A 13,555-nucleotide genomic window follows, 5' to 3' on the forward strand; every position below is an offset into this window, starting at 1 on the left:
TGCTACATCCCAGCAATGAAATTGTGGTTTAGTAATTTCCTTTAGTTCTGGACTACATATTTTAAAAAAGCCTTTAGCTATAGACTAAAAAGAATGGTGTTATTTTTAAAGATAGCATTTCTTTTCTTAATGAAGTTTTAAGCAATAAAGAGCCCCAGAATCACTAAAGTAATGATGGGCAATCTCCTAACCATTTAAGCAGAGCATCTATGATGATGCACAAAAAAGAGAAAAGCAGTGAATAAGCTACATGCCCATGGGTAGATCTTCTCTTGCAAAACCTGAAAAAAAAAAAAAAAGCTCAGAAAAGGCTTTAGCAATTTCCCGAGTTTTCCTTCACTTGCCAGGCACAGTTTATTTGCCTTTCTTGCCTAAAAAGAAAAACACATACTTCGCCTCATCAGCAGGAGGCAGCAGAGGCTGCAGAGACACCCTCCAACTGCCATCTGTGAAAATCTACAGCCGCCATGAGAGCAGAGATAATCCAAGCACAGACGGGCCAGGGACTGGGCAGGACCTCACACTCGGAGGAGCCAGATCACACCGCCCAGGAGCAGGGCCAGTTCTCTCCTTGTGAAGCCAGACCCGCAGGTTAGCGGCAGCACAGCCGTGAAGCAGAGACCAGGGCTGGGAGCCAGGAGCCCCCAGTTCCGGTTCAGAAACAGATTAGCTATGGCTTAGAGCGAGTCCCCTTCCCTGACCTCAGATTCATCCGTAAAATAAGACGCTTGTCAAGACCGTCTCCAGGGCTTCTTTCTCTACACCTGTGAGGATGGTGAGATCATCTATTACTGGCGTGAATGACACAAACCTACTCCTCCCTACCATGGCTTGCTACAATGGGTCCCGTAATCGTGCAGATTCAAGAGGAGGAGTAGGTCAAGAGGAATGTGGGAACTTCTCTCAGGGCTGTGTCCCTCACTCTGCTCACCACCCAGAAAGCACAGTTTCCCCCCAAATCCTAAATTGTGAAGACAAACAGAATGAGAGCAACTTCCCAAATTATTTTCTGACTCTGGTTACCACATGGGGACTTCCTTCCTCCCCCACCTGAACAAAGGACATGGGGCCAGGAGACTCGGCCTGCCTGCCCCTAATTCTGTGAGTAAGGCCTTGCTAATGCAGCACGGAGGGAAGCCCAAATGGTAGCCAGAGGGGCTGGCCCATGCAGGAGGAGCCTTTCACCAAGACAGTAACCCCTTGTGGTGTGCACAGAAACACCAGAAAGGCTCTCCTCAAGCCTAGAAACTTTCCCACTAGAAAAGCTAAGGTTCCCACTAGATTTCTCTTCCTCATTCAACAGATACGAGGTAAACCCTACAACCTGCTTCTGACAACTGTGGTGTTCAACTGAATGGAGGACTGTGGGAATCCCAGCTCAACAGAGGGGGCAAGAACTGGATGCACATGCAGACAAAAGTCTCAGTGGGCACTGTCCTTGTTTGCTTTGTCCCGAACCAGCATTCTGCTCCGTGTTCTAACTCGCACTATTGAGAATTCATGAGAAAACCCTGCCGTGATGCCTCCAAACGTAGTTGGGACTAAAGAGCAAGCCAACGTGCCTAGCACGGAGACCACACGGCACAGAGCGAGCTGGGCACGAGGCTCACCGCTCTTCAAAGGGAGCGACTGCACCACCTTCCTGAGTTGACGACCCAACATTCTGAGGAGGAGAGTCCCAAGTTAGGTCAGAATATGTATCACCATGAAGAATAAACCCAAGAACATGAAAGTGTTTACCAACTTAAAATTAGTCTTCTGTTTTATAATTGAAAACTGGCACAGTGATAATGAATTCGCTGATCACTAGGAGCAGCAGAATAAATGAAATGGCAAATAGATACTAAGTGTAGACCAAAGCAGTGATAAGAGGTGAGTCAGCTGGCCCAGGTAGGGCCAGGCTCTTCCTATGCTCCCAGGGCTCCTGCCCCACGGGGGGGGGGGGGGGCGTTGGAAAAGCCCCTCAGCTTACACATGCCATGCCGATTACCAATTACTTTGTAAATAAAATCCAATGGTTCTACTTTTTAACAATCTGCCAGCTCTCCTATTAAGGCAAAGAGAACCATTTACCACAAACAGAGACGTGAATGCACACTTTTCACAAAGACATGCTACAATTTAAAAGCTCCCAGACCTTTCTACATAGACACTTCAGAGCACCCTGCAGTTGAGAGAATGGGTTCTGGAATTACACCACCTGAATTCAAATCTTGCCCCCCACCGCACGCCAGTAACTGTGGGGCTTAGGGAAGATTTTTACCCTCTCTGTAAAGTGCCCTCTTAGAGTGGAGGTGGTGACCTCTCTGGCCTCATCAGGGTGTGGTGGAGACTGGGCAGCATAATACAACACAGCGCTTCAAACAGTGGGCGTCTTGGGGCACCTGGGTGGCGCAGTCGGTTAAGCGTCCGACTTCAGCCAGGTCACGATCTCGCGGTCCGTGAGTTCGAGCCCCGCGTCGGGCTCTGGGCTGATGGCTCAGAGCCTGGAGCCTGCTTCCGATTCTGTGTCTCCCTCTCTCTCTGCCCCTCCCCCGTTCATGCTCTGTCTCTCTCTGTCCCAAAAATAAATAAAAAACGTTGAAAAAAAAAATTAAAAAAATAAAAAAAAATAAAGAGCACAGGAACTGCCTGTGACCATCATGGCTACAGAAAAGAGTAAAATAATAGTTTAAAAATCCAGAGCTACAACCTGTAACTGCTAATTTTTTCAGTACTATAGCAAAGTCACCAAAAACCAGGGCCTTGACCTTACCAAGAAGCCACTTCTTAACAGGGCTCCTGTAAAGGACAATGAATTAAACCATAAAGTTTACAAAAGTAGAACATCAGCTACCTTTTCAATATAGAAGAGAATCAAAGCCACATTCAAAGAGGAGCAACAGTTGGGCGCCTGGGTGGCTCAGTGAGTTCAGATCAGGTCACGATCTTGAGGTTTGTGAGTTCAAGCCCCACGTTGGGCTCTGTACTCACAGCTGGAGCCTGGAGCCTGCTTTGGGTTCTGTGTCTCCCTCTCTCTCTGCCCCTCCCCTGCTTGTGCCCTGTTTCTCTCAAAAATAAAATAAAAAATAAACATTTAAAGAAGAGCAACAGCATTTGAAGAAGCCACATCACCTGCAGTAGACCTTTAATGCACCACAAATAAACACGGCCAACACTAGCATCCTTTTTCTTCTTCTGGATTCAGAAATAAAAGCGACACATGAAATAGACCTCAATAAAGCTGATTTAAAAAGAAGAAAGAAATGAAAGCTGGGGGGTGAACAGACACCCACAAGAGTCTACAACTGAGCCGGTGCAGCAGCCTGGGGGAAGGCAGGGGCTGCCCACGGCATCCCAGAAGCCACCAGCACGGCCCTTCTCCGACCCAGAACCAGGTCACCAGGGCTACCTGAGGACGGCTAAGAACTGGCCAAAGGACTGGTAACAGTGTATCAGAAGCCCTGAAAAAGCAGATGATTCAACTATGTCATTAGTTTTAAAATGATCAACAGGTGGTAGTGTTGTCGACAAGCCCATCAAATCACAGCAAGTGAGCCATTTTGTAGAGTAAAAAGAGAAACGGACACTTCTTCCTTCATTTAAGGAAAGACAACCAGTCACAAACATCCTTTGACCACCTACTGCATGAAGAAGCAGCAAAGAGAACTCACACATGATGCGTCACTCTGAGAGCTCACACGGCAGGTGGGAAGACACAGTGGCTACTATGCGCCGGTCGCCCCGTCGGATGCTTTATCAGCAGTCCCTCCATAATAATCTCCACAATAAAGCCACAAGTTACGAACTATCATCCCAATTTTACAAATGCGAAGACAGGCTCACAGAGGCTACGTGGTCCGATCAGGGTCACAAAACAGTAAGTGCCCAAGTTATTATTTGAAGTGAAGTCTATTGGCAAGGCGTGTATCCACTGCACTTTCCCCTGTTCCAGGTTCTCAACAGGAGGGAATTCTGCCTCCTCGGGGACATGTGACAAAGCTGAGAGATGCTTTCAATGGTCACAGGTGCGGCGATGGCAGCTGATACAGGCATCTAGTCGGCTGGCAACACCCTACAATGCACAAGGCAGGTCCCCATGACAAAGAATTACCCAGTCCAAATGTCTTGTGCCAGGCCTGTCGAACTGTGGCTCGTGCTGTAAGACTCCACAATCATTAGGGAAGGACCCAATGCAGGCCGCAGGCATACTGAGGAGGGCACAAATAGCATTTTGAACTGGGGAAGACTTTGTCACAGAAGCAAAATTTTGGTTGAGTTTTTAAAAACATGGGCAGAGGGGCGCCTGGGTGGCGCAGTCGGTTAAGCGTCCGACTTCAGCCAGGTCACGATCTCGCGGTCCGTGAGTTCAAGCCCCGCGTCGGGCTCTGGGCTGATGGCTCAGAGCCTGGAGCCTGTTTCCGATTCTGTGTCTCCCTCTCTCTCTGCCCCTCCCCCGTTCATGCTCTGTCTCTCTCTGTCCCAAAAATAAATAAAACGTTGAAAAAAATAAAAAAATAAAAAAAAAATAAAAAAAAAATAAAAACATGGGCAGAAAAGAAGAGATGGTATTTTCAAGAACCTAAGACAAAGGAAGTGATCAAAGATGTGCAGCTAAAAAAAAACGGGCAAGGTGAATAACTTTGTCTAAAATACCTACAAAATGAAACTGGTAACCATTTATGAATAAAAATTCCGGTAAATCAACATGTATTTACAAACACCTGGGCATTTTTGAATATTCATAAGAGATTGGTAACTTGGTTGGCTCTAGGAGAGAAACTGGGTATCTGAAGGACATACATTTTAGAACACTCACATGTATTACCTATTTTCTTTAAAAGATTACTTAATGGGAAAAAAAAAAATCACCTGCTAGGAGACAAAAGCTGAATCAGGGTTTGCAAGGGGAAATACGGGTCGATACCAGATGGCAGAAACCCATAAATAGGTTCATTGGAAGAACAGTGATTTAAATGTTATCGGACATTAGGCCAAATACAATTCCAATGGTGTATATGCTGCTGGGCAAAATGCTAAACACAAGATCTCCAGAGCCAGACCACCTGGGTATGAATTCCGGTTCCACAGCTTACTACTTTTTAAGTTAATTCCTAACTAGGAGTGAGTTACTTAACCTCTCAATGCCTCAGTTCCTCTCCCATAAAATCAGAAGGGTAAAAATACTTATTTTGCAGAGTTACTATGAATACTCAATGAATGAAAAATTGCAAAGTACTTACAACTATGCCTGGCACATACTAAGCCCTGAATAAAAATTTGTAATAATCAGGCCTTCTGGGTGGCTCAGCTGGGTAAGCATCTGACTCTTGGTTTTGGTTCAGGTCATAATCTCACCATCTGTGGGTTCGAGCCCCACATCAGGCTTGCACAGACAGCTTGGAGCCTGCTTGGGATAATCTCTCTCCCTCGCTTCCTGCCCCTCTCCACTCATGCTCTCTCTCACTCTCTCCAGCACGCTCTCGGCATAAGTAAATAAACTTCAAAAAAATTTGTAATAATCAATAGTAGTATCCCTTTACGTTGTAACAATAATCTAGCAAGGAAGGTACCATTATTATTCTCACTTCATTCACGATGCAATTGTGGCGTAAGGAGGCTAAGGAACTAAGCTGAGGTCCCTTAGCATTGAGAAGGACACATCTGACACCAAAACCCAAGCTCTTTATCACCCCACATGTTGCTTCCTGAGAGTGAACAACGAGCAGTTAGGCTTTAGTCAACAGGCAATGGAGAGGTACTAGAGGTTTCTAAATGCAAAGTGCGAATTACTGAAGCAAAGTCTCATTTTGGAAGGTAACTGCCAATGGAACGGAGAAAAACCTGGGACAGGGAAGCGGAACAGCCTCTGGGAGAGGAGAGAGAAGGAGAGGACTGGCTGGAGGTGATAAGGGCCTGACTAAGGATGGTGGCGCTGGAAGCAGAAAGATTGGGAGTCAAAGACCCGATGCCTAGGTGACAACTGAAGCACGGCAAATGACAATTGACAGGGGTGAGTCACACAGGGTTAGCCTGACTGAAGGCAAAGGAGGCCACACAGTGGAAGGGTATTAGAAAGCTGGTGTACCTAGTCTGGTTCTGGGAAGCAATGTAACTGTGAGGTCTATTAATAAAGGATTAAAATACTGAATCCACAGACTGAATCAAAGGGAATGAAGGGAAACTCAGATATATAGATTATTAACTGGGATATATATCAATTTACTGCTTTGAAAGTTACAAATTTAGGGGAAAAAATCCAGATTCCGTATTCTTCTTAAAAAAAAAAAATATATATATATATATATACACACACACATACACACACATATACACAAAACTTCTAATACTGCGTACAATAACTAAGTACAGAAAATGAAAACTGCATCTTGAAATTTTAGACCAGTGGAACACTCGAGTTCTCAGCCTGCAAAGCACGGTGTATGTGAATTACACTGAGGATAACACAGTCATTAAAATCATTTGTTCATTCAGCAAGCACCCACTAAAATTCCATTAAACCCCAAGAATTTCATCTTTAGATTTACAGACTCTTTCATTTGCTATGAAAGGCTACATTTTGTTTCCCTTTTCTGGAACACAAAATAAATACGAATGGTTCCTCTGGGAAGTCACCTTCCTTCACTGCCCAGCCTGAGTTGTGACATGGTCAGTCGCTGTGGCAACTGCATATATCTTTCAAAGTACGGGGCTCAAGGGAAAGACAGACCCTACATGAAATATATGCAAGGCGGTATTTCTCAAATTATTTACTTTTTCTTAGAATAAGTAAATCTTAATATTTTCAGGGTTTATCAGAGATAATTAAGAAATTTTTTCAGAGTTTTAACAAGATGATTTTTTTCAGAGTTTAGAGTTGCCACTGATAGTTATAAACACTGAAGTGTTATTTAGGGATTGAAAAACTCCAACTGACATTAATCACAACCCACCCCCCCCCCCCCACCATGTTAAAGGGAAATTGTTTTTTTATTTGAGCTATTAACCATGTTAAAATACTAAAGTGCTACTATCTAAAGTCTAAAGGGGAACAGATATTATTAAACAAAATCTGGCCACAAGTCTGTATACCTAAGATAATACTATGTACAAGTATAGCATTCCACTGTATAAGCCAAGGCAAAGAGCCCCTCTCCCTCCAGCCTCTCTTCCTGTGTAACATATATAATGTTAGAAGACAAGCTGCCAATTTGCACTGCAAAGAGACAAACATAAATGGTGAACACTCAGGCTGACTCAACAATGCTACCTATACACAATTTCAAAAGTTAAAAACCTACTTATATGCATATGTGCAAATACTATCTATACTACAATTGTAAGGAAGGTTCTTTTGTAGGCTTCTCTTGAATTCACAATTCTTAATTGTAAATCATTCCCTGATTCTTTACCTATGTAAGAATTCTGAACTGAGGCCTGTATTTCAGGTCTGGAAACCCCTGAGCAGGCCTTGCTCAAGCTCTGGGCCCTGGGGACAAGAGAAGGGCACCAAATCACCTAATCCTCTTCTCAAGAAAACCAAGCAACAACCCCCGCCCCCTCCACCCCCGCCCCCCAATATTACTTCCTTTGCAACACTATCCTCAGCAATTATCCATGATGTCAGAACAGGTAATTCAGAATAAGTCATATCTCCAACTTTCCTAATTTAGGCTAGCAAGGCAATGAGGAGCACAGACTGATATATCCCATACAGAAAACTGAATCTGGTAAACATTTCTCATTACCAGATCTCTGATATGTGTATATTTTCATTCTAGAAATATTTGCAGGAACATCATAACCGAACCAGACCCCAGCTAGAGGTTTTCTTTTGTCAAGGCAATTGAACAAAATACAAATCTAATACAATACTCCCTATACAACTTTTATTTTAAAAAATTTTTTAATGTTTTTATTTATTTTGACAGAGAGAGAGAGAGAGACAGAGCATGAGCGGGGGAGGGGCAGAGAGAGAGGGAGACACAGAATCCGAAGCAGGCTCCAGGCTCTGAGCTGTCAGCACAGAGCCTGATGTCAGGCTCAAACTCACAGACCAAAAGATCATGCCCTGAGCCGAAGTCGGACGCTTAATCAACTAAGCCACCCAAGAGCCCCCTCCCTATACAACTTAAACATGCCTTGTATTATCTTTCATCTAGACTCTATCCAAAGATATGCAGAAATAGTAAACAAACACAAATTATCTATTTCTTCTGAACTATTTTCTAAGGAACTAAGTGGGACATTTTGTAGTAATGACATTAGATAAAACAATCTCTCAGTATACCATACCATTTACTTTAAATAAAAGATCAATACACCAAAAGAAATGCATGCCTGACATTTACAAATTTCTCTCTTTACAAGACAGGATGGCATATCATTAAATAAATATAAAATTGACATAACAAGTTCAAAATGTTATGCACTGTAATATACATGTATATATGTAAAATAAAAATTATATATATTTATATGTGTGTGAGTGTGTGTGTGTGTGTGCACATGTGTATGCTAAGCATATTTTTAAGAACAGGAATCCGTGTTGAAAGGCTAGCCAGTTAGGTAATGCAGGGTGGGGGCTGTTCTCATGTCCTCACCTGTCGAATGATACTCTTCACACAACGTACTGGGAGGCCTTGGTAGTTGGACTTGATGATCCACTTGAGGAGATGGTGGCCAAGCACTTCGAAGACCATGCAGACATCTGGGACACGGTTAAGGACCATCTGCAGATACATTTCCTGGAGTGATGCAATTACTCAAAGCAGCCATCGCTGTAGCACTTGGCATTTCTTTCTTTATGAAATGCAACATCACTAGTATCAATAATACCACAAGTGGTCACCTGCTGTTTCTCACCTGAATGAAGAGATCTAACACTAAGTACTCATATCCTATATGTTACTCAGTGCGTGCTCGTCACGTTCAAACAATGTGCTCACCACCATACACAGAAGTGACCACAGCGAACCCAGGAGCTGGAAGTGCTCTTTGGCATCACACGGTTCCGGATGGACCACGACCCAACCCCACACCTCCCTGTGCTCTCGATCATTTCAACACCCTCCTTCCTGATAATCAGCCTTAATGAAAAGTGAACCAGGCTGAAACCTCATAAAAACTGATGAGAGGAAAACAACAACAACAACAACAACAAAAGCGTCTTAGGTATCCTCCCTGACTGTCTAAATTTCCATCCCACAGGCGCCTGGGTGGCTCAGTCAGTTAAGCGTCTGACTTTGGCTCAGGTCATGATCTCGCGGTCCGTGAGTTCGAGCCCCGCATCGGGCTCTGTGCTGACAGCTCAGAGCCTGGAGCCTGCTTTGGATTCTGTGTCTCCCTCTCTCTCTGACCCTCCCCCATTCATGCTCTCTCTCTGTCTCAAAAATAAACGTTAAAAAAATAAAAAAATAAATTTCCATTCCATAGAACACTTTACAAAATAGAAATTTAAAAAACATAATGAAGACATTTAATCTTTTCCTTCAATACTATCTTTCACTGCAGAACTAGATCAACTTTAACACTATAGGCAGCTTTCAATAACACAAGATGACAATATAAGACATGGCACTAAGACCCACCTAAAATAATGAAATCTCAGGAATCTGGGTGTTTTTTTCCCCCAATAGAAATTCTAGTCAGTCACGGACTCTCCAGAACTATGATCCATCAGAGTCCATCATACGAATATATTCATATCATTCATACAGGAAAACTTCAACTGGCTCTGAAAGCCTTTGAGAATATACTGTTCATCCCTGCAAGCCGACAGACAGGTTATTAAAACAGGTTGGTTGATTTAATATTTTCTACAATACCTGGATCTACCACTCACATTACCACAATATTTGTCACTTTAAGCATTTTTTTTAATAAAATATTTCTACAGTGTTCGAGAACATTACAGATTCATGCACAGATAATCTAAAGCCAGAAGTTTTATTTCCCAACTCATTATAAAAAATGGCAAACTAAGGACTAAAGTTAGTAAAAGACACAGAGCCAAAGGCCAATAGTTCTAAGCACTGACCAAATGGGACCATAATGGTTTCTGAGCAATTTATTTAAAGGTAAGAATAGCCACTGGAATGTATACTTGCCCATAAATCAGGTGGTTTCTCCAAAGAGACCCTGTCAGCTATCCCAGCAAACTGCCTTGCAGAACTGATACAGGAGGAGGGGCTGCCACGCCTGCTCACAGACAGGCTCACCTGGGGACAGAGCAGAGGACCAGCTCTATCTTCCTATCTACCAAGGGGGGAAATGCACTCAGCAGCTAGCAGAAATGATCTTGAGGCAAAGGGCAAGGTGACAGCAGCAGGCAGTGGCACTTACTAGTACCCTCGAGTCCAGTCTCTAGAAGAAATACAGAATCTCCTTCAAACATATGCAGGAGTGCTTCCCTAGAAGATTAAGGCTTAGGAGATGCAGAAACAGGATGTCGATCTGGGCTGGGGGATGGCTTTGTCCTCAGGTTTCTGGAGCCTGAGCAGGTCAAATATCAAGATCTGTTCCAAACATGGTATCAAGGAGGGAGCAAAAGATCAGTCAAGGGAAGACTCTGGCTCTTGACACACCCGATCTTTTGCTCCTTGTAATATGTAAAGATGACTGCGGCTAATCTTTCTCTGCTCTCTACTTACACATATGTAAGGCACTCCCCAGCTTGATACTGAAGGTAGAGCCCAGTGCTTGGACAAGAAGAATGTCAAAGAGCTAGCAGCATGTACAAGAAGGATGCTGAGTAATTGTACGGCCCCAGAGAGATTACCCAAGACACCGAAACAGATTGGCAGGAATTGGGGAATATTTTGGCATACCATTTTACAACACTCGGTGATCATACTAGAGGCATTATATGGACAGTGATGGAGCACAGGAAACAGAAGTTTAAATGAGTTTGAAATACTGCCATGTTTTAAAAGTAAAAAGAAAAGCTACATTATAATTTAGCCATTAGGAAGCAGAAGAACTGTCAATAAGGATACGTATTCCATTCATGCCTGAAATCTTGAAGTCATCAATTAACTGTACTACCATGTCTTTATTTGGGTCAGTGGGATCACTTTCTCGAACCTATGGAAAGAAAAATGAATTCAAGAACAGGAAGCATTTAAGACTGAAAGTCATTTCCATTATACCAATCAAAAATGTCTTAGTAAAAGTAATGTTTTTAAAAATAAATGATTCAGTATTTGAATTTATAAAAAATAAATTCAATTTTAATTAAGTAAAACCTAAAAAAATTCCTCTATAAAATTTTAAGTCATTAATTTTTCTTACATTATTCACATTTTTGCAGTACTTACACATTTGAGCAATTTTATTTCATCCAAGGCTGTCTCTGTATAATGCTGGGCACTTTTTACAACTTTCATTGCAACAAATCTTTTCCCCCTTTAAAAAAAAAATGCATATTTTTTATATTATCAGAAGTGATCATTATAATAAGATCTATTCAATAAACAGAAACATTTAATAACCTTTCCTTTAAAACAGTACTTTTCAAACTGTGTGGCCATAATTAAGCAACAGGTTCATGGATCAAAATAATCTCTTTTTTGTTGTGTGTTTGTTTTTTCCTAATAAGAATAAGGTAGACTGGGAAAATGTCAGAGTTCATCATGTAGAGTCAGTATTACTCTGTTAACATTTCTGTTTTAGTACGTATGTATATGTACACTGGGCAGCGGTGCAGTTTTATACTATGGGCTCATGACTTTTTTAAAAAGGTCAGAAACCACTGATTTAAAGGCCTATACATTATTATTTTACATTTGAATATTTTTCTGCTACGCATGAATTACTAGAAGAACAGTACGTCCCATGTCATGCAGTATCACTGAATAAGCTGCAGATACATAAGCAGAAGGAAGTTAATACATTAAGATAACCGACAAGAGAACTTCAGACTGGGGGGGGAATGTCTAGCTGGGTGGAGCAGGCCTGTGCTATGTCCTCTCAGGCCACCACACAAACACCTCTGCTCCTCAGCCACCCTGTCTTATAAAGGTTGAACTAGACCAGAAATGAAATGCACAAATGACAAAGAACACTTACTGCATATCCCAGCACAGCCAGACAGTTGAGAAGTGTCCCCATCCTAGCTTCCTAATGACATGGTAGCGGCCATTGAAGAGGTCTCCAATTTTCACCGGATGGTAGCCACCTTTTATTAAAAAAAAATTTTTTTTAATTTCAGAGAAACAGTAATAAATTCTCTTCCTTTGTCAGTTTTTCTTCTTTTTTTTAAAGATTTTATTATTATCTTTTAAATGTTTATTTATATTTGAAAGAGAGAGACAGAGGGGCGCCTGGGTGGCGCAGTCGGTTGAGCGTCCGACTTCAGCCAGGTCACGATCTCGCGGTCCGGGAGTTCGAGCCCCGCGTCAGGCTCTGGGCTGATGGCTCAGAGCCTGGAGCCTGTTTCTGATTCTGTGTCTCCCTCTCTCTCTGCCCCTCCCTCGTTCATGCTCTGTCTCTCTCTGTCCCAAAAGTAAATAAACGTTGAAAAAAAATTTAAAAAAAAAAAAAAAAAAGAAAGAGAGAGACAGAGACAGAGCATGAGTAGGGCAGGGGCAGAGAGACAGAATCAGAAGCAGGCGCCAGGTTCCTGCTGCAAGCTGTCAGCACAGAGGCCACCGTGGGGCTCGAACTCACAAACCAGAGATCATGACCTGAGCAGAAGTCAGACACTCAACCGACTGTGCCACCCAGGCGCCCCAAGACTTCATTTCTTTTTAAGTAATCTCTACACTTTGTGGGGCTTGAACTTAAAACCCTGAGATCAAGAGTCACATGTTCTACCAACTGAGCTTAATCCAAGCTCCCTCTTTTGTCAGTTCTTGATACCATGCAATCAAGCTCTAATAAAATCAGATCAAAATATGTTTAATAATCTAACATTTTTCTTAAAAATATCTTTCATCAAGAGAAAAATGTCCTTTGCCATTCTTCTTGGCTTTTTGTTTGGATTTAACTTAGAAAGTAAACAAACCATCCAGTACTCCATTACAAGAATTTCAGATTTTTTTTTTTATTTAAAAATTTTTTAAAGTTTATTTTTGAGAGGGAGAGGGAAACAGGGAGAGAGGAAGAGAGGAAGAGGGGGAGACAAGGGGAGAGGGGGAGGGGGGAGGGAAGGCGGGAGGAGGAAAGAAGGGGGAAGGGGGGGGGAGCGGGAGGGGAGGGAGAGGGAGACAGAATCCAAAGCAGGCTCCAGACTCTGAGTTGTCAGCAGAGCCCAACGTGGGGCTCAAACTCACGAACTGTGAGATCATGATCTGAGCTGAAATCGGATGCTCAAATGACTGAGCCACCAGGTGCCCAAAGAATTTCAGATTTATTATTAATTCTAGGTGTACAAAATATGCCCATGCCAGCTTTTGATCTTTCCAAACAACCTTTTCTTCTTCTTCTAAGCAATAAATTCAATGCAAATCTTTTTGGGTCAGTATAACATAACTCAGCGAAATAAAGGATGCGTACTCTGCCTAATTCTGCATACACCAATAGTTTACACACAGCCAATAAGGAATCACATAAGGTACAACAGTTTATCCTCCAA

General features: G+C 42.6%; 1 protein-coding gene across 15 annotated transcripts in view; it reads right to left on the reverse strand.

Moving 5' to 3' along the window:
- Nucleotides 1–13,555, reverse strand: part of SRPK2 (SRSF protein kinase 2) — a 260,630-nt gene that overhangs the window by 32,362 nt on the left and 214,713 nt on the right. For all 15 annotated transcript variants that reach the window (XM_086696896.1, XM_086696900.1, XM_086696893.1 and 12 more), the window contains 4 exons: nt 12,049–12,157; nt 11,298–11,385; nt 10,977–11,064; nt 8,583–8,689 (listed from right to left, as the gene is read on the reverse strand). In XM_086696896.1, coding sequence (XP_086553022.1) covers nt 8,583–8,689; nt 10,977–11,064; nt 11,298–11,385; nt 12,049–12,157 — 392 coding nt within the window. The remainder of the gene's footprint in view (nt 1–8,582; nt 8,690–10,976; nt 11,065–11,297; nt 11,386–12,048; nt 12,158–13,555) is intronic.

The sequence above is a fragment of the Puma concolor genome, chromosome A2 (assembly GCF_028749965.1).
Source record: "Puma concolor isolate L17-30 chromosome A2, mPumCon1.1.hap2, whole genome shotgun sequence".
Classification (NCBI taxonomy): Eukaryota; Metazoa; Chordata; class Mammalia; order Carnivora; family Felidae; genus Puma; species Puma concolor.